Here is a 24,350-nt window from a genome sequence, read left to right on the forward strand (position 1 = left end):
TGGTCTAGACCTACATCGAATGATACACATATCTTGAGAAATTTTTTTCAATCACCTCGTGTGTGTCAGAAAACCCCTCTAAATTTAACATATCACTGTTTTAATTTTTATTTTATAGTAAATCAATTAAACTGTTTGAGTTCATGCAACAAGTAAGAAAATATGATAATTAATGTTTTGGTACTAGCTAGTCTCGGTCTTTATTTTATATAGGTTTTTACCAAAAGAAGAAACGGCTGCATGTAAGAAATTGCTAAGGAAATTATCACAAGTATGCCATAAACACCAGCAAGCACTTGAATCCTTACAGGAAGCTATTACGGTAAGTTTTAGTTTTAATATTTGTAACACAAAAAAATGCTGACTATTCTTACAAATTGTATAGCTAAAATCTACTTTATAAACTGTTATAAAGTTAAGCTGTATCAACTTAAATGATGCCACGTTAATCATTAGTTGTTTTTTATTTCATTCAAAGAGTTTACAACTTCTTGTATATATCATTTCTGTCAAATTTCTTCCGGAAGTTTCAAGAGCTCTTCATAAAGATATTGATCTACAAAAATCAATTCATCAAACCATTTTCTAATATTATCAAACTTATAATACCCATCATTATGAGCATTTCAACATTAAAGTGACGGATGAGTCAGTCGGACTGTAACACATTCTAAAGATGGAACATCTTTTTCATAAAAGTATATATATATAAAAACAATATATAACAAGTTTATTGAATTTGAATTTTATTTATAAACTCTTAAATGATAAGGAATACAAAGAACTGGACAGGAAATGTTTGGATGCATACACACAGATGAATATTGCATCTGACAACTTCAACGAATACGCTACTGCCGATGTTGATGACCGAAATGAATTCAAAGAGGCCAGCTTTGAAGCCCACAATGATTACATACAACGAACGAAAGAATACATCATGTACAAAGAAAAGTCTAATTAAGGTGGCCTTTGAGAAGATCTACCCCAGGTATAAAACAGAGAAACAAATCAGTGAGGAACGTCTGAATAAGGTACGATCCTATCTTTTAAATACAAGACAAAGTCTTACATCCCTCAAGGCCCCGTCCGACAACTACCAGTGCATGCGCAGAACGTTAAGACTTACGATTCTCACGGGTCTGACAAAATTCACGCCACACCGGAAATAAATATTATACAAGATATTTGATTATCTATACAAACTGAAGGTTGATCATTGTAAAACAAATTTAGAGATGTTTCTAAGTGGTCAATGGTCCATGATTTTCTTCTACATGATATTTCTATAAAACAGATACACTAAGAAGAGTGTCATTGGTTAAATGATAATTACCATGATTATTAAACAGTGGTCTTTATATATTGACAATGCAGTTACCTAGATAAAAAAAACTTAGCTAAGTGGTTGGATTCACTGTGTACTTTGATTGTACTTTTGCCATTGTTTTATATTTTTATCGAGTATTATCTGATATTATGTTGTAACAGTTGGACAAGGATTTGAAAATCATCATAGAGACAGAGATGAGGGAAACACTGACAGAGGGAATGAAAACATTGATGAAGATAGCTACAGCATGCCGATTCTCTCCGTAAGTTTACATTAATTTTGCATTTTTTTCTCTTAATACTTAGTAATAATCATCTCGCCGTCCGTTTGTCTGTTTCATGCATATGTTCTGTAAATTATAGTGTTTTTGTTTGATTGTTGTTGTTTGTGTTTTTTGTATTTTTAAAAAAGCTCCAAGTTTTATTTCTTTATTTATTATCAAATAGTAAGTGTATGAAACACAGTTATGTAAAGTAATATTTCAATTTGTGTCATCCATTTTCCAAGCTTTGACTTTGGAGCAGTATCACACCGTCTGTTTGTCGGTGTGACTGTTCAATGCATATGTACAAATGTTCTGTAAGTTATAGTTTTTTTGTTTGTTTGATTCTTTCTTTCTTTTGCTATCCTTTGTCATTAACCTGCTGAATTTGTGTAGTGGATTTTCGCAGCTTTGAATTTGGAACAGTCCATTCCAAGTTTAAGGGAATTTGATATAATATAAAATTTGAGCTACCAACAATATAGAGCCTGGTCAGACTGCATGGTTGTTTAGACTAATCTAGCTGTATACTGGAGGGGTGGGGGTGGGGCAAAGGATAATCAGTTAATCACATTCGGTTCCAGCAGGTTTCATGTTTAAAAAGCATACGTTTTGTTCTGCTTCAGAGATGTTATAGATAGAATTGAAAGCTTTGATTGTGCCATCACTGCTGAAAAGCTTTACAAAGATGTTTGCCTGAAGTATTGTCATCCTGCCGTTAATGAGGTCAGATTCTTGCTATTATCACTTATATATATATATATATGCTACCCAATTACCTTTATTACTAGTTTACAAAGTACTTGTGTGATTTTATCTGTTCATGTTTATATATCAAGTATAACTAAAAACACAGGAACATGATATAAGTATTTAGTGTAATGTTTTTAAAGATACGTGTACATACAATATTATAATTATTGTTTATTAAAATATTAAGCATAAGTTCTTTTATTAAGTGAAGTATCCATGTTAAAACATTGTCACTTAAACTATTCATAAAAGCGTATATATATTTTGTGTTCAATGTAAATTTCTTTTCTTTTAAATAGAAGCATCTTGGTTATGCACTTGGAAACAGTTTCTACATTCATCTATATTTTTATGTCATGGATAAAGATGAACGAAGATTTCGGCAGCACGAGAGTTGTATATCTTTACTAGATGGAGAAGCGAAATGTAAGTATTTTCATTAATAATTTGAAGTTTGAATCTTTCGCCTGCCGTTGAAATGATGGTTTTGTCAATTTTTTTTGATACATTGTATGAATGGACTTGATTAATCTTCTATTTGATGTAAGTCTAGACCTATACCTTGAGAACAAAATTTCAATTACTTTGAGCACTCCTTTTTTACCAGAATTATTATTCTAATTATGAAAAATGACCATAAACTGAAAAGCGTTGCAACGCTTTTACTCAAATTGGACTAAGAATGGCACACAATACGTTTTCAATTTCTTTCTGGCAATAGTTCTTACTTACCTTTAAAAAGATGCCCTTTATATTTTCAGTATTTAGATGAGAGGAGCTCTGTGTATGGGCAAATTCCACTTTAGATGTTAAAGGGTAAGATTGTATGCTCAAATTAAAACAAGGTGATACAAATCACGGTATATGCGGATAATCATACTCAATATGCGTCACTTTTTTCATCTTTATAAAAGCACAATTTATAAAGAAATATGGATTCCCTTAATATTGTAATTGCTGTTCAGAATTAGAATTCAGAAAATGAGCCGTATTGTTAAATACTGTGTAAGATATTTACAAATTGTAGTTTTTGTTTTAAAAATCGTTTTTTTTGTTATAAACATGAAAGATAAATTGTATTATAGATATACATTGTAATCTATTGTTTAAATATTTTTTTCTTCTTCTTTAGATATTAACATTAAACAGAAGTTTTGTTCTGCTGATGGCAGCCTTGCATTTGGTTGGACAAGAAAGTTTGGATGCGGGAACAAGCATTATGGATTCTATTCTACGAATGCCGATGAAAATTCAATTCATATTTTATTTATAAAAATCTGCAAATATTAAATGAATATTTATTTTGAAGCACATTCAGGGTTATTTTCTTTTTATTTCTCTCGGCGTATCTATATAATTATATTAACACAATTTTGGTTTAACTATTTAAAATTGCTTAAATTGTCTTAGCTTTGTTATTTATTTATCGATTGGAAGAATTTGAACAAAAAATCGGGATGTGAAATAACTCAAATATGACCTTGACATTTAATTGATATTGAATGACAATGTCAAATCATTTAAATTTGCTCGTCATAACTTTATTATTTATTTACCGATTGGATTTAGTTTTGGACAAAATAACACTTATGACAAAACCGATATGTTAAATTATTCTAATATGGCATTAGCCTTATGTTACTCGGGATGTTAAATAACTTTGATATGACCTTGACCTTTAATTGACATTGAATGTCAAGGTCAAATCATTTAAATTTGCTTTGGTTGTTATAACTTCATTATTTATTTACGGATTTGATATTTACTTGGACAAAAGAACACATATGGCAAACAGACATGTTGATTTATTCAAATATGACATTGGTCTTAAAGGGTATAAATCTATATCTTATGAAATATTTCTATAAAATTTATCAACAATAAAATAATATTGGTTCCTTTTTTATATGGTGGATTTCCGAAAAAGTTGTGACACAGAATGTCTCTTTTATTAAATATATTTGCTTGCTATAGCACCATATTACATTGGTAAAATTAAATAATAAGAGGATATTTTTTCGTTTGAGTAAAATATGAAATATATTTTCACTCAACATGATAAAATGCCACATATTTTCACGAGCCGGGACGGCGAGTGAAAATATGTGGCATTTTATCATGTTGAGTGAAAATATATAGCATATTTCTCGAAAAACGAAAAAAATAACCTTTTTATTTAATTTCATTATCAAAGAAAAATGATTATGAACCCCTTGCTTGCTACGCAACTGCAATTGTACAGCGGGCATTGCCTAGTTTTGCACGCGATATTTAGCGCTACATTGTGACGTCACGTAAACAACTCTTTTAAACCTCTGTACAGCATTAATGACATGATAAAAGATATTGGTGTTCGGATTTATTAGACGCCGGTAGAAACCGGCGACTATATTTGTAACAGTTTAATATTATATCTATGGTAGGAGAAGGCCTTAAAATCTGAATATAAAAGCAAATCAATTACTGAACAATTAAGGACCACAATTATTTTTCATAATCTTAAAAATTCAAAAACAAAGTAACGTTGCTAAATGAAATGAAATATACAAATATTGACATCTTAAAAAGCAACATTACAATTTTCATAAAATGAATTAATAGCGTATCCCTATGGACCAGTCGTTGAATTTAGGGATACTTTTACTTTTTTTCTACCGGCGACTATATTTGTAACAGTTTAATATTATATCTAAGGTAGAAGAAGGCCTTAAAATCTGAATATAAAAGCAAATCAATTACTGAACAATTAAGGACCACAATTATTTTTCATAATCTTAAAAATTCAAAAACAAAGTAACGTTGCTAAATGAAATGAAATATACAAATATTGACATCTTAAAAAGCAACATTACAATTTTCATAAAATGAATTAATAACGTATCCCTATGGACCAGTCGTTGAATTTAGGGATGCTTTTACTTTTTTTCTTAGTGTCATGCGAGGCTATTTTATGATTGATAAATCATGAATGATATTTGAAATGACACATTTAAATTATTTGGTTGTTTATATCTTATGAGACCTATTATATTTCATTATTTTATCTAATTTTTAACAGATTCTCCCTGTAGAATCACGTATGTTATTGTTATAAAATCTATTATTAGTAACAGATTGCTGATAAGACATACAAGTAACTTGTGAATAGTTGAAAAGGCATGGCGGCTGATTAGATGTAAATGTATAAATAATTATTACAAAGTTATCTTTCATTAATCAGTTTCATATTTTATATCATTAGAAAGGTCTGTATGCTCATAATTTACACATTCAAGAATAAGTTTTCAAAACCTTTTTGTTTTTTCTTGGTAAAGGGTTAAACTTTCTGAAAATCAAAGAAATCATCATTGAAACATACTTGAATAATTATCATATAATTCCTAATATATTTAAATAAATTCCTATTTAATATTTAACATACCGTTATCAGTTCCAAAGAGTATGTCACATGGTGTTTAGGAGTCAATCAAATAAATACGTTATGTTTAATTGCAAATCACAAGAGTTGAAATATTATGAAAGGAAACATTTTAGGAGTGAGAGGAATGATGATTTTATTTGTTTCCATATGGACATATTGAATTTGAAAGCAACGGGACACAGCCTACGGTGCATCCATAAGCGTAATATGTTCAACCAAGACGTCCTGTTTGTGTACAGTATACTCTGAAGTCACATATATACATGCGCGTGTATGACAAGAGAATGCAAACAGCATATCGGAAATAGGAAGTACATGTTTGTCGTTTCTCCACAACGTCACTCTGTCTTTGTACCTCTACAATGGAATACACAAGTTTATCGTTAACGCAATTTTCTGTCAGTCGCAAATAAAAATAATTAACAGTCTAGACGTAGGTATGATGTTGTTGAATTTAGGTGCCTTATAAATTTCTAATGATTTTACTTATATATCACATTTAATGGCTCGAAGAAAATCTATATGATCTTGTGTTTAATGAAATAAGTAAACAATATAGACATAGGTATGATGTTGATAAATTTAGGTGCCTTATCAATTTCTAATGATTTTACTTATAAATCACATTTAATGGCTCGAAGAAAATCTATATGATCTTGTGTTTAATGAAATAAGTAAACATTCTAGACATAGGTACATGTATGATGTTGATGAATTTAGGTGCCTTATCAATTTCTAATGATTTTACTTATAAATCACATTTAACTGCTCGAAGAAAATCTATAATTCGAGGATTCAAAGGTAAAAGGTAATAACTGCCATTTTCTAGATTTCGAGAAAAACGCAAAAAACATATAATTTAATACAACTTTATTTTCCGTAATATTTTTATAACAATTTTGATTCTCTCATATTTATTGACTACATTAGATCATATTTTGTTAAGTTTACCTTGCTTGGTGCTGATAAAACACTGTAATTATAGTTTGTTTTAAAGTTCTAAAATCAAAATAATATCATTTTACAGAAGTAAAAGGTAATAAATGTACTTAGATCCTGTCAAGACAATAAGGTTGGGAGGTAAAAGGTAATAACTGCACTTACGACCTTTTACTTCAGAAGGTTTAGCAATAAAAGTTCCAGATAAATTGTTATAAAATGTAATAAGTGCAGTTATAGCCTTGTTCCTCTGAAAAGAATTTAGATGTTGCAGTTATTGTTACTGTTGCCAATTTATTTATTATGTCCTTACTTTGAAGAACCGTACGTAATGTAATTAACACACATGCACAATAATACTCGTACACAAAACTGACAATTTTCATTCATAGAAATATGAAATATGTACCTGCTCAATATTTAGATTCTACAGAAATAAATTGATAACTAAAAAGTTATAAAATAAGTACTAAAATCTTTGTTTACAAATTTTCATTTATTTTGAATGTTCTCTGGTATATAATCGAACTGAAGTCAAACAGACCCCAGACATCAGCAATTAAGGATATTAGTGACCGATATCATAGTTAAGTAAATAAAGACTACTGTTGCATGTCACAAAATGCGAATGTTTGTCATTAATTATTCCATGACCTTCACTCATCTTCTTCAATCTCACTAACAGGAGGCATTGAAAGTTTGTCTTTTATAGATTTGATGCATGGCAATGACTCATAATATGATTCGTACTTGTCGGAATTGTCCCAGAGGCAACAAGTGACATCAAATCAGTCTTTTTGCAGCAGACATTGGAAGCTTCTCTGTATAAGCCTTGCGTGGAGCCTTAAAAGTTTTTTTTGCTTCTGCTCTTCTTCTGCATTAACCTTAATTCCTTGAACTCACTTACATCAAAACCATAGTTCACAAAGATACTGTATTCTTTGTCTTTACGAACTTGAATCAATTTTATATTCAGCCAATTAACTGGTTCTCCATCAACATCGATTTTTATTGAGCCAAAGTTTTGTTCTTTGTACAACTTGTAATTTAGTATGTCAGTGTATTTTATTGGAACGACAATATATAGTTGCTTCCGGCGTGCTAATGATATAACTGTTTCCCACTGAGATGGAACATTTACTTTTGTGAGACTTTTTGCATGCTCGATAGATGCATGTATGGAATCACATTCCATTTCTGAATGGCCACTTTCTTGGACACAGTGAACTAAGCAACTTGCAACAAACTGATTGCGATTCTGTCCCCCACATGTATCACTATAATTATAATGTCACTTCTTCAATACCAGATGTCTTACTTGCAACAGAAGTTACATACAAGTACACACAAGTTCCTACTTCGCACGACCCTCGTTTCCCCTGTGTCTCATCCCACAGCTAACAAGTCCCCTTACCATTTCCCAGTTCATAGAATCACAAATTGTAACAACACAGTTTTCTTTTGTAATAAAATTCACCATTTAAACTACATGGTGTTGTCAATATAGCCTGGAGATCAAATGCCGACACAGACAACTTTGGATCTTTCTTTGCGCGTTCTTTATAAGCTGATTTTTCCATCCTAGCATTGTTTTTTTTTTCTTTCTTGGTGTGCCTGATATTTTGCTTTTGTTGCCCTTTTAGAAAAACGTCTTTGTACACTCTTACCATTTTGCCACCAACTGTGAAGAAAAACGAATTCGAAATAGTTCTTTGTTTTGTTCTCTGTTTAGATACCTTCTCTGGTTCTTTATTGGCAACATGGAAACAAATAAATTGCCTTTGACTTTTGTAATCACCCATTGACCAGTATGTACTGAATATTTTCTGTCTTTCATCTTCGGTTATATTCTTGCTGCATTTAAATCTACACTTAGAGCAATCCTTTCTCTTTAGGCTTCTTGCTTTCATTGATTTTCCTGTTTTACTTGTATACTCCTGTCCTTTTGATCGACGATCTTTTCTAATATTGGCTTTCCACAAAAGTCTGCTGACTCTTCGTTTACGACTCAAACACTTACGTTTTGGGCTTATATATGATGCATCTTTGTGAGGCGTTACCTTCAGTGGAGACCCTTTTCGTTTTCGTTGCTTTGATGGCGTTCTTTTATTCTCTGGGGGTTCTGCGGTTTGCTGTGTTTCACAAGCTTGATCAGCAATCTCTTCCCTGTCATCTGTGGCATTTAAGTTTGTTGCTACAGTATCATAGTGATATTTGTCGTGTATTGCAACACGTGCCACTAAAATTGGTGGCAAATCTTACTCAGTGTTGATGTGTGGTTTAATTTCTACAATCGGTTGGGTTGGCCGGCTAGAAAATATCCGAAGTCGTCGTTGAAATAAATTAGCAATGCAGAGCGGAGCAAAGTCTGCCATGTATGTATTGCATCTACCGTCAAACCTTATTTCTTCTATCAATGCCATAAATTTGTCCAATTCTTCTTCTGGTGTAAGATTATCTTCAAATGTTACAAATTTTATGTATTCTGCGCATTTTCATGTATGTGTTTGGCAACGTTCTGTCGCAAATCTTGCACAGACACGGGGTTGTCCAAAAATTTAAGGACAGCTCTAAGCAAAGAATTTCCGTCTGCCAGTATTTTCTTTCGCTTCAACATGTTGCTGGCAAGAATCTTGTCAAGACGCTTAGTATGATAATCATAGATTTGCTTTTGTCCAATTGCTTCTCTTCTGCTTTTTGTTTTTGCTTTCGCAACTGCTGAGTCTTCATCTGTTGTAGAATAATAGTCGCTATCAGACATTGTGTCTAGTTGTCTATCATCTACTCTGTAATTTATCTTTTGGCATTTCAACTGTTTGCCTCTTTTTATGTGTTTGCCTCGACGTTTCCAGCCTTTATCTCTGTTTGGAGTGTTAGTATTTTCAGGGGAGAACATTGGTGCATTATCAAAATCACTTTCAGTTCTTGGATTTCCAGTATAGTTACTGGAAATGTTTTCTTGGTCTTCAATGTAAATTATGCAATCAATGGTTTTGTCTGAATAGGCTGCATCCTGTTTTCTAATTCTTTGTATTAATTCTAATAAAGGTATATCATCCAGATCATCACAGTTTTCTTCTTCTGTGTAGCATGTGTCATTTCTAAGTTCTTCTGACCGTGTGTCTGTGTCATTTACTTTGCTATAGGTGTTTACCAGAGCTTTTACATACGCATTGTCATACTTGATTAATATTTCAATACCGTCATTATCAAACTGATCTGGGATGTAGTGAGGTACAGCTGTTTGCTTTTCTTGAGGAGAAACCAATGTTGTTTCCAACACACTTTCATAATTCATCTCATATTGGACTACTGCATCTATGCTATCGTAATCATTTTCCGAATGTGCAAAAACATTATATATTAACATAGATGAATGTATAACATGTAATATAATGTAATTATTAAAACTGTCCATTATATATATAAACATAATTATGTACCGTATAATAATTTTGATTCTATGTCAGGGCTCCCATTCAAATGTAACAGACAATACATAAGTATTATTTGATAGTAGAATTATATTAAGTGTAAAATTTCATAATGCATTTATCTTAAGTATTTTAAGTAACAAATACAAAATTGAGATTTGCATAACAGTTAATAAAAACATTTAATGTAATCACAGAGAAGCTATTAAACGAAAGTTTAATATTTGTGATTAAATGATTAAAAACAATACACAAATAGATGTAATTTATATTGAAAACAAAAAATACAAATATGAAATAAAATAGAAAGAATTAAATTTCACTTACCATGAATTTTTGCTGTAATACTTTCCACTGTAAAATTATTGTACTCTTCTTGTCCAAATGGCCAATACACAAGCAATTAAATGATTAAATGGCAAGGATTTCACACAGAATCTTTCTTATCTGATTCAGTGTTATAATTAATTTACTGAAAGGGATTCTCTCTGGCTAAGGTGATAAGTAAACAATTAGCGTGAGAAATTTCTTGGGAAAAGGGATAACAGATAGTGCCTGTGAACTGTATGAATGCAGTATGCCAGAGGAAAAAGGTGATAAAATCAGTTATAACCTTTTTCCAGTACAGATTCTTCACAACATGTGGAACAACAGGTAATAAGTACACTTAGAACCTTTTACCCCTACATTATTTGTAGAAAGGAGTTATTACAAAACACTTTTTAATGTTTTGCCCTTATAAGGATTGAATATTTCTATAATATTTTAGTCAGACAAAAAGGACAATGAGTACATTATAAAAAACATAAAAAGTCATTTTCGGCAAAAATGGTAGTTATTACCTTTAACCTTTGAACCCTCGAATATGATCGTTTAATTCGTTTGATTTAACAATGGGATACATAAATATAACTTTATGTTTAACATTTTGAAAGTGGTTTTACAACAATTACTTTTCATCCAATATATTTTCGTTCCCCTGCACATTCCTTCAACCTTTTCAGAAACCAGATATTGCGGAACCTCAGTATCTGTCCTTACCCACTCTTGCTTGTCAGCCTCGTTATCCTTTTTTTGGTGAATGTCAACCTGTAAGATAAAACAAGGTCATTTTTTTCAACTGAGTCATTACATTGTAGTTAATACGATTTTGAACATAATTAAGGATACAGATGTTTCGCTTATGAAACCATTATTTACACAGGAATATGTCGGACAATTTTCACAATGTTTTTGTCGGAACATAAAATCTCGTGGCCAGTTAATATACAGATATATAGTATACCTCTCCATTTGAATACTCGTTAGGGTCAAGACTTGGAGCTTCGGTCTCATTCATATGCTGTGCAATACATTCGCTTTGAGTATTACTCTCCCTATCAACAAATCGTGTAACAACTATGCCCTGAAATAATTGTATAAAAAACATTTTGTCCCAACTTGTATACGACTGTATAATAACAATTAGATACATGATTTAAGTCAAAAAACTGTTTCCCATTATATCCCATGGGCCATTTAATCAACCGTTAGTAAGTATGTAAAGGATGCTTTATAGAGAAACTCAGGCAAATTAATGACAAAAATATTAAAATGATCTTATGAACTCAAATCATACTAAAATTACATTTTTTTAAATCCTAGCATGAATTCTATATAGTTTGGTTTTGAAGTGTAAATATACATTTGTATCTATACGAGTATGTTTAACGCAATTAAGAAGCCGACAGAATTACAGAATAGTTTAAAATAAGTTTTGTGACTTGAACATACCCTGGAAGATACAATAACATGGATATTCTAAGTCATTCATTTGACATGTGTTTAACGTTTCCAAAGTTCACTGTGACAACTATAGTGAAATCTTAACGCTCTTACCTGACCCACGCGTGCAAGGTTAGAAAACAATCATTTTATACTTCATACTGAGACAAGATCTGTTCCTGTGACTACCTAGTGTATTCATTTTGAGGACATTTACAGAACAATGAAGGAAAAATTCAAAACGAAGAAATATAAATTTTGCCTGTGTCTCCCTTTATGAACCAGGTTTTCAACGAAAACCGGGTTATTGTAATGCCGAAGTCGGCGGAATTGGGTGGGCGTCAACTTTTGGTTTCCGCTCAATAACTTTAGTTTGCTTTGGCCTATTGACACCAAACTTGTTGTGTAGGTAGCTTATATCAAGAGGCATCTTGAGATTGCTACCCAGGTGACTGTAATCAAGGTCAAGGTCACTGTTACTTAAAATAGAAATCTAGTTTCCGTTGAATAACTTGAGCTTGCTTTGGCCTATTGACACCAAACGTGGTGTATGGATAGCTTATATCAAGAGGCAGCTTTGGATTGCTACCCAGGTGTCTGTGATCAAGGTTAATGTATTCAGTTTTCACGTAATAACTGTGTGTTTGCCTTGACCTTTTGACAAAAAAAATTGCTGTGTGGCAGCTTTGGATTGCCACTTAGATATCTGGGAGCAAGGTCATTTGTTTACAATAGAATTTTCAGTTTCTACACAATAAATTCAGTGCACTTTGACATATTGATTGCTGTCACATCAAAACTTGGTCGTTGAAAACGTGGTTTTCGTCGCATTGCGGCGCTTCTCGTACCTACTTAGCAACATCTTCTTAAATGATCATAAAATACATTTTAATATAAAGTGTTTGAAGAGGGGGTCTTCTATAGATTTACATTCTTGTTTATGTGCAGGTCATCCACATGGTCAACTTACATGTTCGTAATCATAGATGACATCTGCCATATTAGAAATCCGCACGTCAACCTCTGTTTTTGTTACATTAATCTCCTCCTCAAATACGTCCCCTTCGTCAGATTTGAATGTTTGATGCACAACCTATGTAACATTAAATAAAATGTGCATTCTAAATGAAAGAATATATAACAAGCGATCCTATAATTCAACGGAATCACTGAAAAAAACAACATTTTTATATATAATTTGATCATAAAGCTCAGGATACGATCAGGCAGTCAAATGGTGAATATATTTCTTTAGGTACCACTGGTTGGTATATCAAGAGGAGGCATTTCAAAACTACATAAAGGAAATTACTGTGGAAAACAAAAGAAAAAAGTAAGTAATCAACTACCCCAACATTTACTAAATTTCAATCAAATAAAATAAAACAATATATTTTGTCCAAGGTTTGTACGTTTTACTAATCCTCTTATGTTTCACAAATTTATTTCTGTTATAAACAAAAAACAAAACAACATTATAAATAAAAGCAAATTAAACAAAAATAAACAAACAAAAAAAAACAAAGAAACAAATAAAAAAACGAAAAAAAAAGGTAAAAAGGGTAGTATAGCAAATATAATTAAAGGTGTTTTAGATATTTTAGTGTCAAAAAATTAAACTGGATTTGTTAAAAATAGATATATTGGAGAAAATACTAGATTATTATATGATATAATGAAATATACTGAAGATAATAATATACCTGGTTTAATTATGATGATCGATTTCGAAAAAGCCTTTGATACATTGTCTTTTAAATTTATAGAAAAATGTCTTTTACTGTTTAACTTTGGTCCTATGTTAAGGAAATGGATATCATTATTTTTATATAATACTGAAACTTGTTTATTCTAAATGGGTTTTTATCTACATTCTTCAAGGTTAAACGAGGCTGTAGGCAAGGTGATCCAATTTCACCGTATATGTTCATTTTATGTGTAGAAATATTAGCTATTAAAATAAAACAATGTAACGATATTAAAGGTATACAGTCATATAGATCGTGAAGAATACAAAATTACACAATTTGCAGATGATACATCACTATTGTTAGATGGTACTGAAAAATCATTAAATAATGCTCTAAAATTGGAATTTATTTTCAGAGATTTCTGGACTAAAAGTAAATTTTGATAAAACCAAAGTCATTTGGATAGGTTCCCTTAAGTGCAGTACTAGATCAATCAAGACAAAATGGAAACTTACATGGGGTGATACACAGTTTAAACTGCTAGGTTTGATATTTGATGTAGATTTAGACAAAATGATTGATTTGAATTTTTATGAAAAAAGGTAAGAAATAGTATAAGTCATTGAAAAAAAAGAATGTTGACACCAATAGGTAAAGTCACTGTTGTTAAGTCTATTTTACTTCCATTATTTACACATTGTTTAACAAGTTTACCAACTCCTAGTGGAGTATTTTTAAAGACCCTCAATGATATATTGTATGACTTTATATGGGGAGGCAAGGCAAAAATAAAGCAATCAGTATGACAAAGACATACAAAGAATGTGGTCTTAACGTGGTTGATATTTATAGTTATATACACTGTTTAAAGATAAAATGGCTTAAAAGGTATGTTAATAATAGTGAAGGAAAATGCTTTAACCTTATAAAATCACTGTTTAATATTGATAAAATTTTTGATACTGGAAAATTGTTCTGTGATTTGATTATTAATAAGATTAAGATTCTTAAGATTAAGATTAAGATTAAGCCTATATTGTACTTATTGATAAGCTTAATATAGATGATATCGAACAAGTGCTACATATGCCACTATTTTATAACCATAAATTGTTAACAGGAAGTAATATTTTTTATTATATCTTTATATGATCTTGGATAAGATTTGTAAAGGATATTTTAAATCAACATGGAGAACTTTTAGACTTAAGTTACAAAGAACAAATTACATGTAAACCAATTAATTTTATACAGTATCATAGTTTGAAATTGGCAATAAAATGATACACACAAAACCTTAATATTTGTATTCAAAATGACTTACTGTATGTTCAGTATCCTATTATAAGTTGTTACATCAAACCTATTATAGTTGTCAATAGCAACCATAAATATGTTTATGAAACCATGGTAACAACTATAGAGGTACCAAAATGCCAAGAAAAATGGATATCTACCTTTGGAGACATTTCCCTAAATTGGCAGTTTATATATGGTAATGTATTTAAATGTACTAAAGATTCATACTTACAATGGTTTCAGACAAGAATTATTCACGGAATATTGGCAACAAACTCTCTTTTATTTCAAATGAAAATAGTTAATACTAAAATGTTCACTTTTTTGTGAATGTCAAGAAGAAACACTGATACATTTATTTTGGGAATGCAAAAAGATTCAGCCAATATTTCAGTTTCTGAAAGATATAATATAATAACATAATATTCATACCTTTTTTAATTGTAAATCTTTTATTCTTGGCTGTGAATTAAATGACTATAGATATGATATTTTATTTTTAGAATTAAAAAGATATATATATTTATTATATACTTATAAATGAAATATTGAGAAATATTGATGAAATAAAATGCGTATTTTCATTTTCCGTATTTTCACTGTAAAAATTTATTTTTCACTGCAGTGAAACATATTTTCCGTATTTTCACTGGTGTCTTGTCGGACTACTTTCTTTTAAATTCTACCAGTACACAAAATTTAAGGGAAAGTTTTTCAAATTTTATCACAAAAAAGAGAAAAAAGTACACAATAAACAGAAAATTCAAGTTTTTTCTATAAATACATGATTTATTTTCATCTTGTGGCATGAAAATTACCATATTTCACTCGTGGCTACCGCCACTCATGAAATATTTATTTTCATACCACTCGATGAAAATATATCATGTATTTATAGAAAAAACTTGAATATCCTCTATTTATTTAATTTTACCCATGAAATATGGTGCTACATCAGTGAAATATATTTCATATTTTTAAAAAAAATAAATATGAAATATGAATATGGAAATTGGCGGAGTCAAAACTCATATTTTTTAAGGGACTTCTTCCGCCATTTTGTTTTAAAATTTGAAAAATACAAAACAACTTTTTGTTGAATTTTGCTTTGAAAACTATCTAGAATGATAGAAAATGGTCTAACTAAGAAAATAAATCCGAACACCAATATCTTTAATTCAATTATTAACGCTGTACAGAAGTTTAAACAATTGTTTACGTGACGTCACAATGAAGCGCCAAATAATGCGTGCAAAACCAGACGCAATAATATATTACTGCGCGCTGTACAATTGCAGTTGCGTAGCAAGCAATAGGGTTCGTAACCATTTTTCTTTAATAATGAAATTAAATAAAAAAGTTATTTTTTTCTTTTTCGTGAAATATGGTATATATTTTCACTCAACATGATAAAATGCCACATATTTTTACTCGCCGTCCCGGCTCGTGAAAATATGTGGCATTTTATCATGTTTCGTGAAGTATATTCCATATTTCACTCAAACGAAAAAATATCCTCTCAATATTTGTCTGAGCGAAAATAATTGTTACCTACTTGTACTGGTTTTAAAAATAGCTTGAAGTTAGCTTGGAATTGTTATAAAATATAAATTTGACAACAGAAGAAATCAATAGATGGGCAATTGTTAAATCTTTTAATTCGTAACTGAAATAACTACATCAAAATTTGGTTATTCCACTTATATAAAAGATAACAACTTCTATGCATCCTATATATTTCTCACACAATCGAACAAAGAAAATCCAATAGAATTTGCAAATAAATCTTATTAAAAAAAACCAATAAGGACCTACCTTGTATGCTTCTGTTGTAATTTTTGGTCCAAAATGGACAGACACAAGGACAATAGCTGCAACAGCTGTCAAGGCAACAACACCAGCTTCCACTCCAACTATAATTATTTTGTTCGAACATCCCTTAGATACTTCATTGTGAACCTTGAAATATTTTCATAAAAAATAATTTAAAATAAATTATACATTTATTTATAAATTAAATATAGTTGTATCCTAATAATACGATCAAAGGTTATGTGTTAAAATGCAAGGTAGCGGACGCACAAACATTTCTGTTAAAAAGTGCCATCTGGTTTTTAAATAAATAACCGCAGTATTAGTATTAGTTTAAAATTGTTTAATGCCTGAACTTCATATCAAGGCATAAGTTAATTTGACATTAAAGTCTGAAGTCAAAGGTTGTGACCAAATATAAAGGATTATAACCTCTTGATTTGGTTTTTATTTTTACATTAAATTACCCAATCTTTAATAACTTTACACTTGTGTCACAATATTATTTTACGACAGCTTTTCCTTTTGAAGTAATATAAGTTTAACTTCAGTTTAAGAATCATAATCAATGTTAACAAATCAGCACTTGAAATTTAAATTCAATTTAGAGTACATTTGTTATGTAGACAAAAGGTTAATGACGTTTTCACATCAGCACCTTACACAACTTTACATAAACTTACTAAAATATTGCAGTTTTAATATAATAAAGGCAAAATCAAAATCATTTATAATGCATCCAAAATATTTAAGAACTAAGTATGGCTAGTGGTTACGAATATAAGTCTTCAGCATTTAATGATACTCAAAAGATAGGAATGTATGCTCATAAATGAACTAGATATCATTTGAAGTATTTTTCTGAAGACGAATCTTACCATCTTAGCTCTTCCAACTTTGCAATCTGGGTAGTTCTTGTGATTTCTATCCATATCTAAAATTAAAAAAGTAAATTACATAGAGGATATTGAATGAGTTTAATACTAGTTGACTAAAACAATATTATGCGAGCCTCTGGCGAGCACAATATTGTTTAAAACAACTCGTTCAATAAATTTAGTACTGACTCTACACGAACATAATATTCTTTTTATCACATAATTATATAAAATTAGAACGGTAAACTGTTAACAAGAGCCATTTTTATTTTACGCGCTAACGTGTAACGCTAACATTAGCGCAAATGACGTCACATCAAAGTGTTATTACACTAGACTGTAATATCGTCTAGTGTAACATCGTTTTTCATTAAATGGCTTTATAACACTCCTGCGTCGCGGTTTATGTGATAATTATATTTCATTACACTACATTATATTACATTACATTATATTACATTACATTACATTGCATTAACTTATTCTACATTTAGCTGTTCAAAACACAATGTATATAAGGTTTACATGTCAGTCAGTACAAAAGATGTCACTCTTTTAAATCAGACCTTACTTAGGTTTATCAAATAGATAGAAAAACTTCTCTTTGTTGTCAATACAGCATTCATGTTTGTATTTGAGGGCTTCATTCATTACACTTTACATATAGATCATATACTGCAGGGGACGGCAAAAAAATGTTCATATTGTCCAGGTTGTCCCACAGCAAACAAGTGAAAATTTTCCCCAGTTTTCTTTAAATATATCATCGAGACATGCAAAAAGAAGTTTAAGATAAAACAGAAAAGTAAGTCAAAATCAGATTTTATATTCCATTTGATTAGATTTTAGGAGTGATTTTTGACACTTTACTGCAAGTATTTGAATACAATATTATATTATATGTTAATGCTTGAAGTTGTAATATATTAGGCTATTCTGGTTTCTAAATAAATAAATAACCCGTATTATAGATATGCAAGTTCCAGAGACCTTAAATTACTCTTGTCCGCCCTTTCTTATAAAAAAAGATTGAATAAGGAGCAGGATGAGTAGAAAGAAGTTAGCAGCTACTTGTCCTGTAAAATGAGTGCCTCTGATTTTTCCCCATTTCTACTGCAACTTAAGCTGAAAAGTTGAAAAGTTGATATACTTTACGTAAATATCCTACATTTTACAAGGGAGATTTTTGGCAAACCTATACAATTAACCCCCTTTTACATGTTGCATGTATTTACATATCATAAACAAAGGCAATGATTTAGCCACATCTTTTTCTGTATTTCTTTCCAATTTAACAATCTAATATGACATCATTACTATATATAAAATCAAAATCATTCAAGTGATATCAGTCATTTTAAGTGCAAGCAAGAGCACCGCATGTGGTGTTTAAATATTTGTCTGTTAAAAACTGGGGCAAAACTCCAAGAATATTGTTTTCAGAATTATGCCCCATGTATGACAACTGTATCTTGTCATGATGAGCAAATATTCCAAGTTTCATGTTGCTACCTTCTGCAATGTTTCTACAACCCAAATATGCAGCAGCGATCATATAAGCTGGACTTTCACAACAGATGAGCTAAAATAACCCTTTTATAATATACTTCATCGCATTTTACTATATATTCAAACAAAATTGATATATTTAGCAAAATTGGCATAATGTCCTTTTGGATTACACTTTGAGTATAATATAGCTTTTTCAAGTTGTATTTGTTAATGTGATACATGCATAAAATATAAAAAGACATACACAGGTTTTTAATAAACCTCCATATACGTAATCTGAATGTTTAAAATCCTATAAAGGCATTCCAACATAATTTGTTAAAAAATAAATTCAATTGTTGAATCACATTTTTACTCACTGTAAGTACAATTGAAACAAAAGTACAATATTAGATGGTCTGATTCAATGATGATGAGTCTGTATTCACAAAGTCGTAAAAAACATCTTATCTAAATTTTCCTTTCTGATCTCATACCTTTTTTATTTACAACCATTATGAACTACTTCTGTTTTAAAAATCAACACAATCATTTACAGAATCCTTTTTTTTCTTCAAAATAATCTCTACAGCAACTCACCTGTATTGCTAAGCTATTTCAATAACAATTCCCAACCTTCAAATTCTACATATGATCAAACTCTAAAATAGGGAGTAATAAAGAATCCCTAAAGAACGCACAAGACGACACAATATGTTGCAGGCTAAAACAATGTAAGAGTGTTATACCTGGCCATTTAAAACATACAGCAATTGTTATTTGTATTTATGAGAATAAATAACAATGCATGGGAATTCTAACCACCAGTAATAGTTGATGAATAGTTACAGTGCAAGCCATGGATGCTGTGTTAACTTACCTGTGATGTCTTGCAAGTAGGATATAGCCCAGTATAGCCCTCTGTCATTCCCGGAATTCATCTATATCTATGAGCAGTAGCAGCTGTGGGCTAACTTCAAACATTAATTTCAATTACATTGTTTCCAATACAGAATTATATGAATTAGAAATAAAATATTTCAAATAAAACATTTCAAAACCTCAACATGAAAAATGTGTTCAGATTGAAATCATGAATAATATTGAAATAGTTAAATTACCATGTAACATATGCACATACAACACGTACAGAAATGCTGATGGATAATTGATTTACAATAACACAAGATCACTGCGGTATACCGTGCCCCGGATAATGCTCGATATTATGAGGACTTTCATCCAATTTCGCGACTTTGAACAGGGAACGAAGGTTAGTTCAGCGACGATATTTTCCAAACTAATGGCTATTTCATTTATCTCAACGGGTTTTATATATCTAGAGGTATTTTTGTAGCTCTAAAAGACGTAGAAGTATAACAGGTATTTGTAAAATTGATTAAACTACCACTAAACGATCCACTGCTCACTAGAAAATACTGACGAGAGTTGGTAAGCGAACAGCATGGATCCTGATCAGACTGCGCGGATGCGATGGCTGGTCTGGATCCATGCTGGTCGCGAACGCACTTTGTTGGTTTTGTCATGACGCGGCTCATATTTCCAATCACCTCGTGTCAGAAAACCTCAGTGGAGTCCCTTAAAATTTAACATATCACTGTTTTAATTTTTATTTAATAGTAAATCAATTAAACTGAATAAGACTGTTTGTGTTCATGCAACAATTAAGAAAATGTGATAATTAAAGTTTTGATACTAGCTAGTCTCGGTCTTTATTTTATATAGGTTTTTACCAAAAGAAGACACGGCTGCATGTAAGAAATTGCAAAGGAAATTATCACAAGTATGCCATAAACACCAGCAAGCACTTGAATCCTTACAGAAAGCTATTACGGTAAGTTTTAGTTTTAATATTTGTAACACAAAAAAATGCTGACTATTCTTATAACTTGTATAGCTAAAATCTACTTTATAAACTGTTATAAAGTTAAGCTGTATCAACTTAAATGATGCCACGTTAATCATTGGTTGTTTTTTTTTATTTCATTCAAAGAGTTTACAACTTCTTGTATATATCATTTCTGTCAAATTACTTCCGGAAGTTTCAAGAGCTCTTCATAAAGATATTGATCTACACAAATCAATTCATCAAACCATTTTCTAATATTATCAAACTTATAATACCCACCATTATGAGCATTTCAACATTAAAGTGATGGATTTGTCAGTCCAAAACATTGGACTGACTGTAACACATTCTAAAGATGGAACATCTTTTTCATAAAAGTATATATATATAAAAACAATATATAACAAGTTTATTGAATTTGACTTTTATTTATAAAAAAACTCTTAAATGATAAGGAATACAAAGAACTGGACAGGAAATGTTTGGATGCATACAATTGATACATTGTATGATGGGACTTGATTAATCTTCTATTTGATGTAAGTCTAGACCTATACCTTGAGAACAAAATTTCAATTACTTTGAGCACTCCTTTTTTACCAGAATGATAATTCTAATTATGAAAAATGACCATAAACTGAAAAGCGTTGCAACGCTTTTACTCAAATTGGACTAAGAATGGCACACAATACGTTTTCAATTTCTTTCTGGCAATAGTTCTTACTTACCTTAAAAAATATGCCCTTTATATTTTCAGTATTTAGATGAGAGGAGCTCTATGTATGGGCGAATTCCACTTTAGATGTTAAAGGGAAAGATTGTATGCTCAAATTAAAACGAGGTGAGACAATTTCATGGTATATGCGGGTAATCATACTCAATATGCGTCACTTTTTTCATCTTTATAAAAGCACAATTTATAAAGAAATATGGATTCCCTTAATATTGTAATTGCTGTTCAGAATTAGAATTCAGAAAATGAGCCGTATTGTTAAATACTGTGTAAGATATTTACAAATTGTAGTTTTTATTTTAAAAATCGTTTTATGTTATTAACATGAAAGATATATTGTATTATAGATATAAATTGTAATCTATTGTTAAAATATTTTTTCTTCTTCTTAAGATATTAACATTAAACAGAAGTTTTGTTCTGCTGATGGCAGCCGTGCATTTGGTTGGACAAGAAAGTTTGGATGCGGGAACAAGCATTATGGATTCTATTCAACGAATGAAAAAAGACTTGTCCGATTAAAATTCAATTAATCTTTTATTTATAAAAATCTGCAAATATTAAATAAATATTTATTTTGAATCACATTCAGGGTTATTTTCTTTTTATTTCTCTCGGCGTATCTATATAATTATATTAACACAATTTTGGTCAAACTATTTAAATTTGCTTAAATTGTCTTAGCTTTGTTATTTATTTATCGATTGGAAGAATTTTGACTAAAAAATCGGGATGTGAAATAACTCAAATATGACCTTGACATTTAATTGATATTGAATGTCAATGTCAAATCATCTAAATTTGCTCGTCATAACTTTATTATTTATTTACCGATTGGATTTAGTTTTGGACAAAATAACACTTATGACAAAACCGATATGTTAATTTTTTCTAATATAGCATTGGCCTTATGTTACTCGGGATGTTAAATAACTCTAATATGACCTTGACCTTTAATTGACCTTGAATGTCAAGGTCAAATCATTTAAATTTGCTTAGATTGTTATAACTTTGTTATTTATTTACAGATTTGATTTTTACTTCAACAAAAGAACACATATGGCAAACCAAGATGTTGATTTAATTCAAATATGGCATTGGCCTTAAAGGGTATAAATCTATGTCTTATGAAATATTTCTATAAAATTTATCAACAGTAAAATAATATTGGTTCCTTTATTATATGGTGGATTCCCGAAAAAGTTGTAACATAGAATGTCTCTTTTATTTAACACTCATGAATATTGTACGTAAACAGAATGAAATGTTCCAGAATTAAATATTAAGTGGATATTTTTTCGTTTGAGTGAAATATGGGGTATATTTTCACTCAACATGATAAAATGCCACATATTTTCACGAGCCGGGACGGGAGAATATTTCAAGAAAAACGAAAAAATAACCTTTTTATTTAATTTCATTATCAAAGAAAAATGGTTACGAACCACCTTGCTTGCTGCAATTGTACAGCGCGCAGTGATATATAATTTATAGATGCGTCTTGTTTTGCACGCGATATTTGGCGCTACATTGTGACGTCACGTAACAACTCTTTAAACGTCTGTACAACGTTAGTGACCGAATTAAAGATATTGGTGTTCGGATTTATTTTCTTAGTTAGACCATTTTCTATCATTCTAGATAGTTTTCAAAACAAAATTCAACAAAAGTTGTTTTGTATTTATCAGATTTTTCAAACAAAATGGCGAAAGAAGACCCTTAAAATAAATATGAGTTTTGACTCCGCCCACTTTCATATTTATATTTCATATTTATTTTTAAAAAATATGAAATATATTTGACAGATATAGCACCATATTTCATGGGTAAAATCAAAAAAATATTCCATATTGAATTATTAGGGAATGTGATAGAATATTTTTACATTTTAACCTAACAATTCATACAATCTCATACTAAAATATCGCTTAAGAAATACACAAAAAGACTGGTAGTGAAATGAAATGTAAAATGAAAACAAATAAGTTAAACGAATCTTTAGCTAAGAGCACGTTTAGACTCAAATCAAGGTCAAAGTATAAAATACAGACGCAGATCGTTGAAATAATCTTTATTCTAATTATTTATTGGATATACCACGTTGAAAAAGAAAGGAAGTTAGTTTTACATATCAAAGCAATAAGAAACAGAATAAATCGGATATACATTTACATGAAAATATGAAAAAAACTTTTACCATATGTAACTTTGCAAAACATTAAAATGTCTTCCATACATAAAACGGTCAAATCGTATATCAAGCTAGAGATTATTAAAGTTAAAAAAGAAAAAAACTGCAAACAGACATCCGTGACACCTAAAAGTACGTAATCTATATGATCATAAGGTAAGAAATTTAAAAAAAAAATATTGTCAAAACATATTAACCCTCAAAATGCTAAATAATGCAACATTGTGATTTTACAAATGGAAACATGTGTTTTACCTGAAAATATGTAAATTCTAGGAAAAGAAATCATCATTGAAACATACTTGAATAATAATCATACTCATATAATTCCTAATATGTTTAAATAAACACCTTTTTATATTTAACATACCGTTGTAATTTTCAAAGAGTATGTTACATGGTGTTTAGGAGTCAATCAAGTAAATACGTTATGTTGAATTGCAAATCACAAGAGTTGTTATTGAAATATTATGTAATAT

At 30.2% G+C, this 24,350-nt stretch overlaps 1 protein-coding gene across 1 annotated transcript; it reads right to left on the reverse strand.

The window, feature by feature from the left end:
* Positions 1 to 5,657: 5,657 nt before the first annotated feature.
* On the reverse strand, positions 5,658 to 19,782 carry LOC132721150 (uncharacterized). Its single transcript, XM_060705404.1, has 7 exons — positions 19,678 to 19,782; positions 17,587 to 17,642; positions 16,712 to 16,855; positions 12,877 to 12,999; positions 11,428 to 11,547; positions 11,096 to 11,231; positions 5,658 to 6,126 (listed from the first exon to the last, which is right to left on the reverse strand). Exons 2-7 carry the CDS (start codon positions 17,638 to 17,640, stop codon positions 5,981 to 5,983), a joined length of 723 nt encoding a protein of 240 aa, XP_060561387.1. The 5' UTR covers positions 17,641 to 17,642; positions 19,678 to 19,782; the 3' UTR covers positions 5,658 to 5,980.
* Positions 19,783 to 24,350: the final 4,568 nt, after the last annotated feature.

The sequence above is a fragment of the Ruditapes philippinarum genome, unplaced genomic scaffold (assembly GCF_026571515.1).
Source record: "Ruditapes philippinarum isolate M1 unplaced genomic scaffold, ASM2657151v2 ctg6357_1_1_1_1, whole genome shotgun sequence".
In the NCBI taxonomy this organism is placed as follows: domain Eukaryota; kingdom Metazoa; phylum Mollusca; class Bivalvia; order Venerida; family Veneridae; genus Ruditapes; species Ruditapes philippinarum.